Source organism: Uranotaenia lowii, chromosome 2 (assembly GCF_029784155.1).
Source record: "Uranotaenia lowii strain MFRU-FL chromosome 2, ASM2978415v1, whole genome shotgun sequence".
NCBI classification, from domain to species: Eukaryota; Metazoa; Arthropoda; class Insecta; order Diptera; family Culicidae; genus Uranotaenia; species Uranotaenia lowii.
The window spans coordinates 185,250,118-185,268,891 of record NC_073692.1 but is presented as its reverse complement, the minus strand read 5'-3'; the positions used below and the strand labels follow the sequence as shown (position 1 = coordinate 185,268,891).

At 35.9% G+C, this 18,774-nt stretch overlaps 2 protein-coding genes and 1 long non-coding RNA gene across 3 annotated transcripts in view; 2 read left to right on the top strand and 1 right to left on the bottom strand.

The window, feature by feature from the left end:
• LOC129748735 (E3 ubiquitin-protein ligase CHIP) overlaps positions 1–7,353 on the bottom strand; it is a 48,464-nt gene extending 41,111 nt beyond the window's left edge. Inside the window, exons 1-2 of the mRNA XM_055743433.1 lie at positions 7,142–7,353; positions 6,227–7,043 (exon numbers count right to left, since the gene is read on the bottom strand). Of these exons, the coding sequence (XP_055599408.1) occupies positions 6,227–6,349 (123 nt within the window). The 5' untranslated portion in view covers positions 6,350–7,043; positions 7,142–7,353. The remainder of the gene's footprint in view (positions 1–6,226; positions 7,044–7,141) is intronic.
• Positions 7,354–7,559: 206 nt separating this feature from the next.
• Positions 7,560–18,774, top strand: part of LOC129748734 (uncharacterized) — a 32,047-nt gene continuing 20,832 nt past the window's right edge. The window contains exons 1-2 of the mRNA XM_055743432.1: positions 7,560–7,805; positions 8,831–8,850. Of these exons, the coding sequence (XP_055599407.1) occupies positions 7,785–7,805; positions 8,831–8,850 (41 nt within the window). The 5' untranslated portion in view covers positions 7,560–7,784. The remainder of the gene's footprint in view (positions 7,806–8,830; positions 8,851–18,774) is intronic.
• Positions 11,020–14,594, top strand: LOC129748736 (uncharacterized). The gene is made up of 4 exons (XR_008737797.1): positions 11,020–11,226; positions 11,373–11,644; positions 12,068–12,216; positions 13,586–14,594. It is a non-coding gene; the product is annotated as an uncharacterized LOC129748736 (long non-coding RNA).

The window sequence follows — 18,774 nt, the reverse complement described above, 5'->3', positions numbered from 1 at the left end:
TTGGCAAGATTTGGCATCCTGAAGGCAGTCCTGAAGTGGTATGAGGCCAATTCTGTACGGAGCTGCGCCCGAAGGAGCGGGATCTTCGGAAGAGTAAGAAGACAGTCAAAGACGAGAAGGACATGTTAAGAAAATGGGAAAAAAAACTGAGAAACTGGTATCGGATGACAATGTAAAGACTTTGATAGAGGGCATCAAGCGAAAATGCGTTCAATTTTACACTCAAGGTTCTCCATCGATTAATTTCTCTTTTGATTTTTGAAGTAAATATATGTATAAAAGAATCCTAAAATTTTGATTTTATTCTAAACATTATAAGGAAATTGGCATGACATTTTCGGTAAATACAATCAAAATGATATGATCAACAAGCTTGTTTTTGAACCATTGGAGCTAAAGATTTATAATTGCGAAATACATTATTTCGAGAAAACAAGCTTTCAAGTGTTTGTGTTATTCCAATTTCCATATATTTTTCTAACATTTGTATTTTTCTTTCGAACGCAAAAGTATGTATGTAAATGTTATAAACTGATGTATTCTAGCAGAGGGAGGTTGAATGGAGAAACATGGTTTTAACAAAAGATCGAGTACTTATACGGTTCCACGTACAAGATAACGAATGAGAATTTATTTCCTTATTTTAAATAGGGTATTCAAGTTCCCTTACTCATTTTTAGGTTAAATACAACAGTAAATTAAACTCTAAAAATCTAAAAAATTCATCAAACAAAGTTTGTAAAATGAAAAAATTGGTTGGCATTATAAACTTTAAATCGACCATTTTCTCTCTTATACCCCTTTGGCTCTGAAGGCCTCAATTGAGCTTTCTTCAAAGCAAGTTCCCTAATACGCCCCAAGAAGATGACGTCATTAATCGAGAAATCTAAAGCATTAGCCCAAACAACTATGTTGTCCAATATGCGTACTCCGTACAGCTTCATTCGAAATAAGCAGAAGGAATGCTCCCCCAGTTGTCAGTTTTGATTTTTTTGTATTGGAAGTTCTTTAGAACAATACATTGTTTAAATTTATTTGAATATCTTGTTTTTTTTTTTTTTTATTAGGTCATAGAGATTTTAATCACTGAACTTCATTCATTCTTCTCTATAATACCGGTCCAAACAGAATGTTTTAAGAAACATATCAACAAAATTTTATGATATTTCGATCAAAAAGAGACTTAATGCTTTATTTTCGCTTCCAATTTCTATACAATTATGAACGGTACTTCATTCCTGCATTGCTTGATATATCAGTATTTATACCTTCAAAATAAGTTTTCTGAGAATTCCAATGCAACCGTGCAAAGAAAAATCGATGAGAGCTATAAGTTTTTTTTAAGTATTCACGAAAAATTCTTACTTCTAAACTTCCATTGAAATAATTTTTTTAACTTGTTCTAAAAATCAACGTTTGACTAAATTCCATATTAACATTAACTGAATAGTAACAGAAGAATATACAATTGCAATGCACTTTGAACAATTTTTCTGGAGTGGAGTGTATTCGAAAAAAATGTAAAATTTTGTTTTGAATAACTTTTGGAAATTGATGAAATTTTCAGTGAAAAACTGCCTTGTAGTGTATACATTAACATGTGCACCATATGTTTATCTATACTGCTTACTATCAATCATCCTTTTTCCAAATCAACGCTATTTTTTATTACGATTTCTGTTTCCTGAAGCTTTCCAGAACCTTAAATTTTTTTTTATTTAATCGAAGTTATGGAAAATTTAGCAGAGTGTCCCCCTTCGGTACAAAAACAAGATAATTGACAATTTAACACCCCACCACAGTTTTCGCGTAATAAAATAAAAAAATTAGAAATCTGAAAAATATGTGTTTAGTCATAGAAATGAATCCAATTTTCAATTTAGGGGAAGATTTGAAGACTCCCGGCAAAAATTGTCAGATAATAAAAAAACATCCCCCTAAGTCAGGGGTGAGCAACCTTTTGAACCAACGGGCCAATTTAAATTTGAAATCTTTTCAGCGGGCCACACTTAAAATTTTTTCAATAATTAGCAGAGCTTTACGTAATTTTTTAGAACTACAAAGTTTTTATCAAAACTAAATCTGAAAAAGGGAATTCACGTGTTTAAAAACAGAAATTCAACACGACTTTTTAATGCCCAATATTGAAAAGGTACATTACTACATCTTTGTCATTTTTTAATTCTCTCAAATTTTTCAGTAGTACTTTTTGGCGAACATTCATTCTTACATCATTCTTGTTTAAATCTATGGTACTATTTGTCATCGGCTCCAGAGATAACTAAAAGTGAAAATAATATATATTCAAATAAATCGCCGTCTTCTTAGTGTTTGTCGTTGAAAAGCTAATTGACTTTCTGTTTTTTTTCCACAAGTAAAACTTGTCCTCAAAGCATAGTTTTTTTTTCCTACAAATGGTAAAAACCCTGCCTGGTTTTAAAATTGAAGTTCTGTATTGGATCATTACACTAAAATGTTGATCAAGGTTGTTGAAATAACAGAAAAATGTTCAATTTCACATATTTTTAAACAAATATCTTCAAAACAACATTCTTTATTCTAGATTTTTCACCCAGATTTTTATAAATTTTAATCTTTGTAGGTATTATTGGGATAGGATTTCTAAAGGTATGATATGACATTGGTAATGTGGAATTATATGTGAAATAACACAATTTATCGATGATTGTTATAAATTTTCGGTCAAATTTCTGAAGAACCATCATAGATAATCGTCAAAGACCTTTTGGGTCGAAGCACAGAATTTCAGATATCTATTGTTTTTACCAAGAACTAATAATGGGGCTTATTCTGCGACTCGAGTGACGTGACTTATGAAATTTCATATCGTTTTTCTGGCTCAAATAGCCTCTCTAGCCTCGAAGTTTTCGATCGGATGAGCTGTTATTGGTCTTCAGAGCTCATCGATATACATATTTCTTTTCTGAAGCATTTTCTGGAGTCAGGACGAAGACATGAAATTTCGTGAGTCACTTCACTCGAGTCGCAGAAAAAGCCCCAAGTTTTGTCGGTAACTTTGATGCCGTCTGATTCATGTTGATAAAAAATCTAAAATCGTTCACCCAAGCTTATTCATAAAACTTTCTTAATTTCCGTCAATATTTAGAAATAAGAAATATTTCTAAAGGTTTTGGTTTAAGTTTTTTTGTTAGTATTTGAATGCTAGCAGATCAAGCCTTTTTGCCGAATCAGATGGAATAACTTTTAAAAAATTATCTGCTGGGGATGTTTTTTCACATATATGTAACTATATTTTAGCTTGAAACGAATATAACTTCACTAACGCACTTCGAAATTCCTTTCATCATGAGTAGCTTCCGATATTTGGCTGCTTTTCCGACTTACTTTAATGGATTTTGTTTTTCAAAGTATTAGGAGTTAAACAATAAAGACAAATGTATCCTGAATAAAAAGTATTCCAAAATTACGTTACGCCAATAGGCCGCCTTGAACAGAATTTAATAAACATAAAATGCCAAAAAAAAAGTTCCAATCTGAATGATTGTGGGGCAAATGCCGATATTTGATCAAGTCATATAAATTTTCCTAACAATCCATTGTAGAGAAAAATTAGGACATTAAAATTTGAAAAAAGCTTCGCGGGCCGCACAAAAGGGTCTCGCGGGCCACATGCGGCCCGCGGGCCGCGGGTTGCTCACTCCTGCCCTAAGTAACTAAACATGTGTCATGTTTTTTAATGAAAAAAAAAAAAGCAACAGGAAACTGGTTAATCAGAAGTTATATAAATAAGCTAGTGTCCCCGAAAACATTTCTTTATCAGCTTTATTTACTTTGGGTGATAAGATGAGCGATACGATGTGTCATTTATTTTCAATCCCAGATAAATGAAAGTTGATTGCATATAACTAGGACAAAATTTCTCAGATCGAATGAGTTCAGCAAAACACTCTAGTCCCAAATCTAAAGGCCTGGGTATAATTTCATTACTGAATGTTATTTTTTAAATATAATTTTTAAATAAATTTTAAATACCTATAATATTGAAATTTTGAGTAGTTAGAATATAGAATTTCGAAATTATAAATGGTACAAATAAATATTCTTATAGAGTTTTCGGCATAGTAACAAACTTTTTCTTGATAAACAAACCCACGATGATGAAAATATATGGTTGCTCCAACACGCTTACCTTCAATACCGACAACTTCTACAGTTTGCCATCGCTTACTTGAGGTAGAAAACTCGTGAAAAACTGATGGACCTCTGAATGGATAAACGAAGACAATGACAGCAGTAAAAACTTGTGTAGAACTAAGTAAAATTTCTGCTCATAAACGAAAACGGTATAGGCGATGGAAGCATTAAGTTATTCAATATTCTTTCTCTACTGTAAAACCCGTAAGATCGGTACACAGTAAGGTGAAATTTTAGCTGCATCTCTTTTGCACTAGTGGAAAACTTTCAGCCAAGTTCGGCATCGCTTATTAGAATGAAAACTTAAAAATACCGTAAATTCAATTAAACTTTAAAACTAAAAAAGGTATGTTATTAGGAATTCGAGATTTCAAAAGTTCTTATTAAAAATTGAATTGTTTAAGAAAGTAAAAACGTAACAATTGAAAAGTTAAATAACTGACAATTAAAGGAAAAGGGAATTAAGAGATTCAACAATTCATAACAATGAAATTGAATAGTATAAGAAATTAAAAAGGGGTCTAACGGGTAAAAAAAAAACACCATTTTCACGATTTTTTCTAGAGCTATCGTTCAAACAAATGTATTAAAATTTTTTGCATTATACAAAGCATTGTTAAAAGAACATTTAGTAATTTTTTCGTATAAAAATATTGAAAAGTGAGCCGGTGACGGAGCACTTTCGAGGATGCCTTTTAGAAAACAGGATTTGCGGTGGACACTGTATCTCAGCACAGAATCATCTGAAGCCAAAAATCAGAGCAAAATATTTTTAATAGATGTTTTTCTGGACCCCAACGTTTTTATTTAACTTAAAAAAAATTTTATGAAATTTTTGTGGCTGTTTGAAGTAAAAACTACGATTTTTCACAAAAAATCCGCCATTTTTTATCTGTAAAATATCCCCAAAGTAAAAAAAAAACGAAAAACGTTGGGGTCTGGTATTTTATATGTAGAAAATATGTTCCAAATTTGAAATGAATCGGTGAAGTAGTTTTCAAATGACGATGTCCACGGACTTTAAAAATGTGCTTTCGAGAAAAACGCGTTTGAAATTTCTGCTCTTGCTTTCTTGCAGTATTAGACAGGAGGAGATAAAGGCCTATAATTTCTACAGTTTTGCTTCAATTGACTTGAAAATTTGACACAACATTCTTGAAATGTTCTACAATAAGAAAATAAAAAAATAAAAAAATCGATTTTTTGAAAGTGTTAGACACTCCCCCCCCCCCCCCCCCCCCGCTTAAGAATTTAAGATTTTAATAATTCAAGAAATTTAGAATTTTAAAGAAGTTAAGAATTTGAGAGAATTAAAAAATTGAAAAAAATAAGAATTCAAGAATTCAAGAACATAAGAATTAAGAATTTAAGAATTTGAGAACTATATCGGAAGTGGTTTTGATTAAAGAAATAAAAAGATGCGTAGATGGATAAATAGGTAAAACGCTTAAAGTGAAGACCTGGCCTCTTCCACTTTGATTTTGCACAATTCCATTATGTATAGTATGGGGGACAGGGTAAAAAACGCGTTTTGTTACCACGATGATCGCGTGGTTGTAGGTTGCTCCAGATGTGAACAAAGACATTAAATATAAATTAAATATAAATATAAATTTTATATGCACGATGTAAACAAGATCGATCGTCATAATTACGTTTTTAACATATAACTTAAAACGAATAATTAGGTAATCCTAGAAATCGAAAAATTTAGTTAAGGTATTATATAATACAGATAATAATGTTGAATGTGAAGATGACAATACGTAAATTTTTTGAAATGTAGTTAAATTGGGAACAGTTCAATCGCTCAGTCCTTATAAAAAACCTGCATGCTAAGTTGACTTATTATTTTGGCGTAAGACCTGTAAGACGCATTACTTTAAAAAATAGTGCCCAAGGTCATTAAAATACTAGGTTATCTGATTCTGAAAATTGACAGACTGAATCACTTTTAATGTTATATCCCCCCCCCCCCCCCCCATTGTAGCACTTTGTTTTTTTTTTCTTTTTTAAATCAAATAATTAAAAAGCAAAGCAAAATACTCACAATTGCTTTCGTGTAGAGATTGATGGCATCGTCATATTTGCGGGCGGAGAACATCCGATTGCCCTGATCCTTCAGCTCGACATCGGACAGGTTGGCCGTGGAGTACATGTGTTTGCTGCTCATTTTTTCTGCTTACGACAATTATGACAAACTTTCGTTTACCCCTTTCAAGCACACTACGATCGATCTTGCAAAACACCTAGCTGTATAACAAACATATATTGAGATGCACACTACGATTCACTTTTTGTTGTTGCTTTTATCCTCTGTGTGTGACCTCCTTATCGAATCTTTTGACACCTCCTGCACTGCTGGAGTCACCGATACGGGTTGCTGCGTTATCACTCACTTATTTATTTTCTTTCTCTCGAATTAATGACCCATCAGTGCCATCGAACCAAATCGCAGATCGAATCTATAGGCACAACAATTTATTGCCTAACGCCCCTCAAAGGTTGCTGCGACGTAACACGATTTTCTTCCTTGCTGCCTTGGTCGTCGATTGGTTATTCGTTTTTCCTTAGGCCAAGGTAGGAATTTACCCAGATTGATTACCCCGAACTGTTTCTTTAATGAACGCGGATAAAAATGTCGTTTTTCTATTCGAAAGCTCCCCTTTTCGATGGGGCGACCGGAGTTACCGTAGTGTTTATTTGCAAACTCTTTATTCACCCGAATCTTTATTTCTTTCTCAAATCTTCCTCGAACTGCGGGGATGTCGGCCGACTGTCGAAGTTGAACTAACTTGGCAGGCCTCGAATCGAACAACTGATGCCTGTCTGGGGCTGGTTATGGGCAGCGGAAAATTGGATAACAACTGTGTGCGAATGGAAAGGAAAACCATCACTGACTTTACTATTTATTTATCACCAGGAACGGATGAGGACAGTGTATAAAAAATGTCTTTTTTCTTACCTTTTGTTTCTCGATGTGCTCGTGATCTTGAGCACCCGTGTACCAACCGCTGGTATTGCAGAAATATTTACTCGCAAATATAAACTTTTACCAAATTAACCTGTATCAGACTAAGCGGAAACACGAAAATTGGGAAATTAAACACTGATTTATGAAACAAATTCTTTGTTTCTTTCGCGACTCTCCCACGCAAGAATCCGTAACTATTACACGCTAAAATGGTTATGTCTTTTAAGTTTGAACTTTAACCATCGACATTTGTCCCTATTGGAAATTTGATCAACAGTGGCATCCGCAGCAATCGCGAGCAAAGTGAAAATGCTCACGAGTTTAATCACTTCCATACCGCACCGGGGGTTAGTATGAAGGTGAGCAAAATAGGGCCGTTGCCGTCGGGACCGGGACCGACAAAATCACCAAATTTGCTCACTAGAAAGGGGCGAGAGCAAACATGCACTGAAAAAATTCTACCGTTTTAAGCAGAATTAAACAAACGACGTCGCAGCGTGTAGATGTTTGTTTATATTTATTTTAAGGAAAAAATTAAATGAGATTAAAATTGTGGATGGATTTTTTTTAATAACCAGTTGAATTCGCAATTTCGTTACATTTTTTCGGGTTTATCCAGGAATTGAACGAGAAAATGCAAATGCTGGTTCTGATGGTGAGTTATTCATTTTGTATTTTATATTGTTTTGGATTTTTATCTACCTATGAATTTTGATAACATTTCGGTATCGAATTTTGAATACGGCGAATGCGCCAACTGTAAACAAATCCAGATAATCACATAAATGTGTTAAACTATTCATTTTACATCCGAAAATATGATCTCCTTTCAATTTTTCTTATTTTAGTGAAGTTAAATTTAATTTTTTAAATAAGGCGAATAGCTTTTTTTATGAGTGTGTAATCCCACAGTTCATTCGCCCATTTCCTCTCAAAATTTCGTCGCGAACAAAAGGGCCAATAGTTATTTCGAGATGGAAAAAGGGCATTGAAGTTTTCGAAAAAAAAATTTCCATGACGAGGAGATGCACAAATCAGTATTTATAAGATCGTTGAATGTGCTAATGTGTTAACGTGATCATTTGGACCCGCTTTTAAGCCGAAATTTGCTTGAATATTGCTTCTTTAATGAGTGATCCAAAAGGCGAATAGTCATTCTGCAATTCAAAAGGGCACTCCAATTTGGCGAATGAACAAAATGAGAGCACCAGTCTGTGGTAAAAGGGCCCACAGTTACATTTATTAATTTTTTGTGGTAATTAGTACGGAAAAGCTATATTTATCGATCGGGTGTTGAAATTAAACCAATTTGAAAGCATTTTAGCGACTTCTTTAGGAAAATGATTGTACGCAGCTAAATAGGAAATTGATTTTATTTTCTGAAACTTGGAATGCGTTTTTCTCAAAACAAAGGTCTTGGCGCATTCGCCGTATTCAAAATTTGATACCGATTTTTTCCTTTCTCACTCTATTCTATGTGGAAGTGCTGAATGAGCTTCCGTTGCCGGATGAACAACCTTACATCGAAGCCTTGTACCGTTGTTTATTTCGAAGAACGCAATGGGGTCTGACTGGAATTTCCAAAAACATCAAGCAAGCGATGACACATGCGAATTTGATATTTAAAATTGAATCTTCTCATTCCTTGTCATTTTCTAAACAAAAATTCATTTCTTACAGATTCAACTTCTGGACTTAAGGTTAGTATTCCAGTTGAATACCATTGTGAGGGGCTAACTGATGAAGTTTTTAACATATGGCAGAAGGTTGCCGACATGTTGAAAGAAAGTGGAGTTACCGTTAAGAATATTTTCTAGCCCTACCCAAGCAACCAGAATTCCCTTAAAAAGGTTCCATAGAAGCTTAATCAGCTCTCGTTTGTGTCTGAAGAGAATGCTAATCAGCCCAAAATTTAAGTTCTTAAAGCTACTTTCAAGTTCGTTTAGGGGGCTGTAGAGAACGCTATTCAGCTTCTAAGAGAATGTCAAGAAACTTCTACGCGCCGAAAAAAAATCCAATTGACAGATTGCTCTGACAACCACATGTCAGATTGCTAGGTTGCCGGTCTATCATGGTCTATCTCATTGATTTTAATTATATTGTTTTGATTACAAAAGCTGCTTACACGCCTAGAGAATTGAACCGCTGCTCTCTAGGTTGCAATGAAACTCACCAGCCTCTCGACCAATCCAGCAATAGCTAATTGCCACTGTAATGATTAGTATTTAAACTTAATGTCATTTGAGATGATTGAGTGGGTTGGTCAATAGAAGGTACCTTATTTCGTTCAAAGGACCGTCAGTACACAATATGAATCATAACAAAAATTCGCATCATCCAAAATTTATTCGAATATCTTATTTAACATTTATAAGATAAATTCGAAAAAATCTTGAATTCCATTTGTAAATATCAGTACAGATATAAACAAAACAAATACCATGACAAGAAATTGACAGACAGTTTTGACATGTCGCTTAGAATTCCCATATAGGTTCTTTAAAACACCTTCAAGTATCTTAATGGTGCGCTTTAGAATGTTACGCGAACGTTATCAACCTTCTTGAAAAACATTTTTGACATGTCGCTTAGAATTCCCATATAGGTTCTTTAAAACACCTTCAAGTACCTTAATGGTGCGCTTTAGAATGTTACGCGAACGTTATCGACCTTCTTGAAAAACATTTTTGACATGTCGCTTAGATTTCCCATATAGGTTCTTTAAAACACCTTCAAGTATCTTAATGGTGCGTTTTGGAATGTAACGCGAACGTTATCGACCTTCTTGAAAGAAGTTCCATTAAGAGCGCTTAGAAGTTCCGTTATCGATAGTTTAACCTTTCAAAGGGCGATGGAAGTTCCTGAGTAACTTTTACGCGACAAGAGTCACCTGAAGTTCCCGTAATACATTTTTTCAGCCAAATGTGAACTTCGGAGTTCGGAGTTAAGTAAAAACGCGACTTTTGGTTGCTTGGGTATACTTCGGCTTCAATTTTTGTTTACTCGATGCTGAATCAATTCGAAGTGACGGAAACGAATACGGCCATCGGTCTGATGAAGATGCTAGTAGCGATCAACTGTATGTCAAAACACGAGCCGAGGGCTTCAACGGAGTTGTTAAAAATCGCATCTTGGGCGGAAACTTTTTTTTTGCGCAAAAACTACTTCCATAAAATATTTCCGAAAAGCGACGATTGCTTGTAATAATAATCGAGACCATCAGTGCGCTGTGCAGGATTTTTGTATCCAACCGGCCAATATGGTGTCGTAGTTTTCGTTTTCTGTCGACATTTTAAATGTTCACAACTTCCACTTTAAATTTCGCACAGGGAAAAGCTGACCATTCGCTATTACTTTGGTTAACTGAATGACCTTAAACTTTGCTGCTCTCTCTCCAGTATCAGAGTTCCTCTCGCTCCTTCTCGCTCCGATTTTTTTTTGGCGAGATACACTCTAAAGTGTTGATGTTGCAAAATATGTTCGTGATCGCACAAGAGAACATCTGCTTAATTGAGGAATATGTATAAAATGGATACAGCCTTAAATTATGAATTATGCTACTTCTCTCTACTTTTACTATTTTATATTATTGTATGCCTTATTCTCTACATTACCCCTCATCTCTACTCTTCTTTCTTTTTTTTTTTTTTTTTTAAATTATAGTGCTGTATTTTCAGTACCAGAAATGGTCTTAGGTTTTACCAAAACAAAAAAATATATTACTCGCGTGAACTTTCATTGTAATTATATTGATCATTATTACTATTTTTTTTTTTTTTTGCCGTTTAATTTCAGTGCTATCGTAATAAGGGTTAAGTTAACTTAGCGAAGCCCCCCGTTTCAGCATCACATGTGATGTTCAATTTAGGAATATTTTTTTCACGGTGTACTAATCGGTTTTGTTTTGATACGAATGTTTTTATTTTGATATTATCATTCATAGTTTCGAAATTCCAACAGTTCGTAGTCAAGTCTGAATTGCTTTCAATTTTGGATTTTACGCTGAATTCTTTTAATTTTGGATTTTACGATGTTGTGAAATAAGAATGGCCTAAAACGAGAGCAAATTGCATACGGTCAGTATTATTTAAAATGTATTTGGACTTACTTGATCATTCCGGCGAATGCAAAGTTGGTTCTTATAGTAGTGAACCAAGGATGATTCGATCCATTCAATTTTAATTAAAGAGCATGTATATGTATTTGTCATTGAATCGCACAGGTTTTTGAATGGATTCTCTGGCTCTCAAACCGGGCCTTCCTAAAGGATGCGTAGCCTCGTCTCCGTCTATTGCTGGATTGTTGGATGGATTTCCCGTTGGAACATTGACATCGTTGGAAGAGGTTTCTTCTTCGCTTGATTCGTCGTCCCAGTATCGACTTGGAGCCCTACGTACTTCTCGAACATTACGTGTGAATCGAAGGCCATAATCGTTCACGATCACAACTTTAGCGCCATCTCTTGCCAGCACAGTGAAGCGGTCGGCAGAAAAGGTAGGATCTGTTTTTGTGTTTTTGCATTGAGCCAAAAGAACTTTATCACCTACTCGTATATCGGATTCTTTGGCGCCTCTCACATAGTCAGCATGTTTCTTACTTGCGTACTTGGATTCCGTGTCAATTTCTTTAACGTTAACTCTGTCTAGGGAATTCTGATCTCTAGTCCACAAAGAAGGGAATGTGCCCCTGAACTTCCACCCTACCAACAGCTCGAAGGGTGTAATGTTTAGTCTTGAATGGGGAACAAGTGTGTTGTGTTTGTGCACATAATTTTCAAGAGCAACACGCCAGTGCGTGCCATCGAGTTTTGAGGCTGCTACCGCTTTTATTATCCCTTGATTATTTCTTTCGACTAACCCATTTGATTGTGGACTTAGAGGGATCGATTTACTTACAACAACTCCCTTGTCTTTCCAGAAATTGCAGAATGTTGCGCTCTGGAATGGAGGCCCGTTGTCGCTTTGGATACATTTTGGAAAACCCCAAGTTCTGAATGTTGCACATAATGCTACATTTGTGGCTTCAGCAGTCATACTATTCATCTCGGCGACAGAAAGGAATCGGGAGTAAGTATCCACTACGATAAGAAATTCTCCTGATCCGAACCCTGGCAGTGAAAGGAAATCTATTTGTAATATTTCCCAAGGTCCGTTAGGGAGCTTTCGCGATGAGATAGGTACTGGAGGATGCTTTCTAGATAGTAAAGCACATGTTTCACAAGATTTCACATACAATTCTGTGTCTTTTGCCATTCCCGGCCACCAAAAGAACTCTCTCATTATCCGTTTCATTGCCATTTCTCCGACGTGTCCACCGTGGGCCGATGACAAAGCTTTTCGTCTCAACGACTTTGGAAGCATTATTTTGTCATCTTTGTAGAAAAGAAAACCAAGGGCTGAAATATTTTTTCGATGTGGCTCAAATTTCTTTAGCTCGATTGGCCAGCTACGAGAATCCAACGCTGAACGAAGTAAAATTAATTCACCATCTTTTTCTGAGTGTTCTTCGATTTCGCTAAGTGTAATTTCCATGTTGCCGACATCCAGGGCAAACAAGAAATGATACTCGCAGTCTTCATCGAAGGGAATTGCCTCTTGAGAATATTTAACTAGTCTGGAAAGGGCATCAGCAATATTGTTTTCGCCTGGCACTCTTTGTATTTCAAATTTATAAGGCTGAAGGCGGAGTGCCCAAGCCTCAGCGCGAGAAGTCGCCCGTTTTCCGATGCGATGAGAACCATTGAAGATAAACTCATTTGCCTCGGCATCGGTTCTGATAATAAAGGTTCGATTTAGGAGATAGAAGGAAAATCTTTCTGCCCCCCACACTACTGCTAGTGCCTCTTTTTGAGTGTGGGGGTATTTTTGTTCTGTTGGGGTCAATGCTTTTGAAGCACACGCTATGATTCGCGGAGTTTCTTGTGAATTGTACTGGACTAGTACTGCGCCTAGACCGATAGCTGAGGCATCTACGTAAAGTTCAGTTTTGTCTGTTACGCTATAGTACCCCAATCGTTGAATTTTATCTAGGACATTATTTTTAAGATATGTGAATTCTTTTTCTTCATCTTTGGTCCAGTAAAATTCTTTGGAGTTGGCAAGTGTGCGAAGCTTTTCCGTGAGGGTTGCTCTATGGATGATGAATTTGTCTGCGAATGTAATGAGTCCCAAGAAACTTTTTACTTCTGAGCAGTTCATCGGCTTACGAAAGTTTCGTATTGAATTGATTTTCTCATTCTCCATTTCCCATCCGTTGGCCGTTAACGTAAATCCCAGGAATTTAACGGAAGATTTGCCGAACTCGCATTTTTCCATGTTTATTTTAACATTGTGTTCTTTTAATTTTGACATAACGATAGCAAGCCTTGAATCGTGCTCTTTTTTTGTCTTTCCGTACACCAGGATGTCGTCTAAATAATTTTTAACTCCTTTACAGCCCTGTAAAACTTTGCATTGCATGGCCTCTTGGAAGACGTCGGGAGAATTGCACAAACCAAAGGGCAGCCTAATACAACGAAACATGCCGAACTCGGTGCAAAAGTTCGTGAGGTGACGTGATTCTTCAGCGAGCTCGATGTGGAAAAACGCACTAGCAAGGTCTATGGTTGAAAACCATTGCGCACCGTTTAGTTCAGCTAAGATCGTTTCCAGCGTCGGCATTGTAAAAGGAGTACGATTAATGTAGCGATTGGGACCTCTGAGATCGATGACAAGCCGAATGTCATCTTTCCCTTTAGGGACAACGATCATCGACGAGCAGAAAGAGAGATCCATACCATCTCTAACGGGTTCTATGATGTCGGTTTTCACGAGCTGCTCCAATCTTCTTTCAACGACCGGTTTGATTGCTGCAGGAATGTTCATAAAAATGTTACGGCAAGGTGGACGAGAGCGGTCGTAATCAATTTTTATCGGATCGATATTAAATTTGGGAAACTTTTCGTTGATTTCAACTACTGCTAATTCGAATGACAAAGAAGTACTGTCGAGCATTCTATTATTTTGAATGGGAACTCCTATACCGAGCATCAAAATGCTGTAGCGTAATGCAGTAGGTCGACTGATCAATGATTGATTAGCATGGACAACATAGAACTTTTCCACGAATATCGGGCGATCCGCTGATATAAAAAGAGGTGCTTCAAATGTCAACGATACTGTAATTTTTCCTGAAGATCCATAGCCTGACAAAGTTCTATCTGAATTATCGCGCATGTTCAGAATTCCGTCGCAGAATCTTGGGCAAAGTTTAAATCTTTCAAACTTGCTCTGTGCCAAAGTATTAACTTGAGCCCCAGAATCGATGAGAAAATTGCAGCGCATTCCAGCTATTTCAGCTTCGATAATACCGGATATAGCCGAATCAGTTACTGTTGCGATAGTTGTATTTTCTTTGAGTGATTGTTTTAGGTTCTGTCGAGTAAAAATTGAGTTATACTATAAAAGCTTTTTTTTTTTTTTTTTTATTTTAACTTAAGGATTTCGAAAGAAAATTAACAATTTCAGGAATCCAATTTTGTTTTTCTCTAGAGGGGCAAACTACTTTTTAATTAATTACCAGTAAGTCAATTAGATAATATTATAATTAAATGTTGTCGACACCTACGTTTTCTAGTGATGAAGATTCCTCTGCTTTATCAACGATGGCGATATTAGCTGTAGGTCTCTCAGCCTTGTCTGTTACCTTGGAGTTGCCGACTGGTGGCTCTGGACAAGCCCGAGCAATATGACCCTGGACCCCACAGCGTAAGCAATATTTGTTCAGGGCAGAGCAATCTGATTCGGAATGGTCACGACGTGTACTTGTACACCTGGGACATACTGCGGTAGCCGGTCGAGCGTTGCGGAATCTATTTGAATTATTCCAGGACGAACCATCACCGGAAACGACGCGTCTTTTAGAATCGTCACTATTCGAGCTATACTGTCTACCGAGTGAATAATCACCTCTGGGTGGAAAACGTGAACGGTGGTTGTATGCTGTACGATTGTTAGACTGTCCGCGTGGGAACGTTCTGTTATTGCCTCTTCCAGCGCGAGGAATACTTACCGGGGCAAGAACAGCAGACTGTTGACGGTCGTGTTTCATATTAAAATATTGTTCGTTAAGTTGGATTGTTTCTAATTCCCTGACTTTATCGACGAGGTTTGAAAATGTTCCACCTCTTCTTCTTCTTCTTCGTTTTGACGATATGGCCAGAGAATGGTACTCTATAACACCACTAACTTGACTTGACTGCTTTTAGCGCGATTTAAGTGTTGCCAATTATTTTTAAATTTTTAGTTTCGTTCTATCCAAGAAAGATAGTACCTCTTTCATCCGGTTTTCATCGAAATCTCGGAATATTTCGAGAAGGTTTGTAAACCTATCCCAATCGTGGTAGTTGCGGAGATGGTTAAACTTTATACAATTCAGAATAATATGTTCGGTTGTGAATGGCTGTTCACAAAGATCACAATAAGTTGTTTCACGAACTTTCATTATTCCGAGCCAGTAGGGAGAGTAATCATGACCACTCAATATTCGATTCATAGTACGTATTTGAGTGTTTTTTAATTTACTATTCCAGTACCAAGGTCTCTGATTAAAGGATGACTGGAATCTGTAAAATTTCGATCCTTTTTGATTTACGTTGACATAATCTTTGTACCATCTATCGATTGAATTGATCCATTCATTTTTCGCTTTCAGTGTCTTGTCACTGAACCGTGATTTATTTACCAAAATGCATGGGCTTGTTAATCCTTCTTTGGCTGCAGTGTCTGCTTTTTCGTTTCCTTGAATTTGTATGTGAGCTGGTATCCATTGTATAGTAGATTTTTTTGATTCAGCTTGTTTTACTATTTCGAAAGTCAGTTCGTCAAACTCTTTTGAATCTAATTGCTGTTTTATTATTGCACAAGATGCTTGAGAATCAGTGAGAATAACTGTTCTATTTGTTGTTTCTGAGTTGATGTTTTCTAGTGCTGTTTTTATGGCTATTAATTCAGCTGTGGTTATAGAAACTTCGTTGTCCAGTTGCATGCTAGTTTTTCTATTGTTTTCGTCTTCGAAGATTCCTATTCCGCATTTATTACCGTGTTTTGATGCATCTGTATAAATTTTAATGTATGTAGGGTAATGTGTGTTCAACATATGTATTACTTCTTTTCTCATTACTTCTGCTGATTGTTGTTTTTTTCTTATTTGTGTTTGTGGTATTTGATCCAATACTGAAACGTTGGTTATCTCATTGTTCATTGTGTGTTTCAAATATAGTTGTTGAAAATCGTTTTTATAATCTAGGTAAATTTGTTCTAAAAAGGTGTATTGTTTTCTGGCATTTACACTGTGTTGTTCTAAACTTTGTAATTGTTGTGCGATCAAATCGTTTCGGAAAATGTGTTGTAGGATTCGTTTTTTCGCTAGATAGATCCTTTTCAGGTATAGGGGACCTTCTCCTGCTATTGCTGCTAACGTATTTATAGGTGTTGATTTAGAACAACCTGTGGCAATTCTAAGACATTGTCTATTTGTCACTTCTAGTTTTTCTATGTTTGTCTTACTTGCCCCTCCGTAGAATACTGAACCGTAGTTTAGAAATCCTCCATACAGAGCTTTGTAGAATAGCATCATAACTTTAGGGTTTGCTCCACTTTTTATGCTTCCGATGACTTTGAGCATTTTCTGTCTGTCATGTATTTTATCAATCATTGTTTTTATGTGTATGCCGTATCTTAATGTTTGGTCTAGGGTTATACCTAGGTACTTATAGCTTCTAACTGTCTCTAATGTTTCTCCGTTTATTTTAAGATCTAGAACTTTTGCACTGTTTTTAAATATCATAGCTTTGGTTTTTGCACAGTTGATAACGAGTCCTAGTCTTGAGGCTTTTCTAACAAATACTTCTATTTTGTCTTGCATTTTTATTATTGCATGATTTTCGTTTTTCGATCTAACCAATTTGAGAAAATCATCTGCAAACTGGAGGGTAGCTTCATTAGGGTCGAGATTTGTTTCATGAAGGCTTGAGGTATAAATGTTGAAAAGGGTTGGGGATAAAACATCTCCCTGCGGAAGTCCACTAGAAACTACATGTTCCACTAGTCCTTCTTCTGTCTGGATGATAGTTTTTCTATTCACTAGAAAATTAAATATCCATGTTACGCTATCAGGACTAAAATTGTTTGTCGTCATTACGTTTCTCAGTTGGCTGACATCGATGGAATTGAAAGCATTTTTGAAGTCAAAAAATACTCCAATTACTGTCATTCCCAGTCTTTTGCTCTCCGTTATGTAATTCGTGGCGTATGTTACGCAGTTTTCTGTAGACATGTTTTTCCTGAAACCAAATGATGTAACAGGGAGAATGTTTTTTGAATATAAAGTTTTATTTATGTCTTCTAGTACCGCTGTGTTTAATGTTTTTGTTAAGGTAGAGAGTAATGCAATTGGTCTAAAAGAGGTTATCTCGTTTGCTGGTTTGTCTGGCTTTAGAATGGGTATAATCTTAATTTCCTTTAGGTGGTCTTGTAGACATCCCTTTCTCCACATCTCATTTAGACATTCAACAATTTTCGTCAGAGTTTTCCAATCTAGTACTCTTAACATGTCGTATGTTAGGTGATCTGTTCCCGGAGAGGATCTTTTCGGTTTTTTGTTTATTATAGATTTAAATTTGGCTAAGTCTATAATGTTAGTTCGGGTTTCTCTATGAGGTTGTATTGTGTTTTCTCTTCTACTTTCTCCAAAATTCGTTATTAAAAAGTCGTTAGCTAATTGTTTATATTCTTTAATGCAATTGTTTTTGATATTTATTGCTGGAGATCCTTTTAATCCTCTAACCAGTTTCCAATTTTGCTTCATGTTTAGGGGATCTATTGAAGCTGACAATTCCTTCAATTTTTCTCGTATATGATCTAGTTTCGCTTTTTGGAATTTGGCTGTTGTTTTTTTCCATTCGATTAAATTTGTACTATTACAGCAAGCGTGGTATTTTTTTAGTGCATTTTGTTTTTCTTCGTATAGAGTGGATAATTCATCGCTCCAATAATATTTGGCAATATGGTTGCTCGTTTTTTTATTGTTTTTAATAATCGTTCTGGCTTTACTCGAAAGTTCTTGGAGATTTTCAAATTCCCAATGTTGTATTTGAGCGATTTGTTCTCCAATTGCTTTTCTGTCATAGTATGTATTGGTTTTTTTTCTCCACTGTAGTTCCACCGAGATTTCTATAAAAAGATGCCCACTTCCAATGTTCCACCTCGACCAAGAATTTTTAATGCCATGGAACGAACGTCCTTGTTACGTGCTTGGCCAGCGATTGTAGTAACTATTTCAGTAAATTCTTTGTCTCCAAAGTTACATAAACGTGCCATGGATCCGATTCGGGAGATAAAATTCAAATCCGATTCATTATGATTTTGCTCTAACAATGCTAATCTGCGTCGTTGTAGCATTACACAAGCATTGGAACTAAAATATGTGGTCAATCGGTGTACAGCATTGGAGAACGGTGTAATCAGTGCATTTGGGGAATCGATCGAGGATTGTGTGTTCCTGAAAATTTCCATCAATTTGGTTCCGGCTTTCAGTTTGAAGATGGTAAATTGTGTGGACTCGTCTGTAATTCCAGCAAGTTTCAT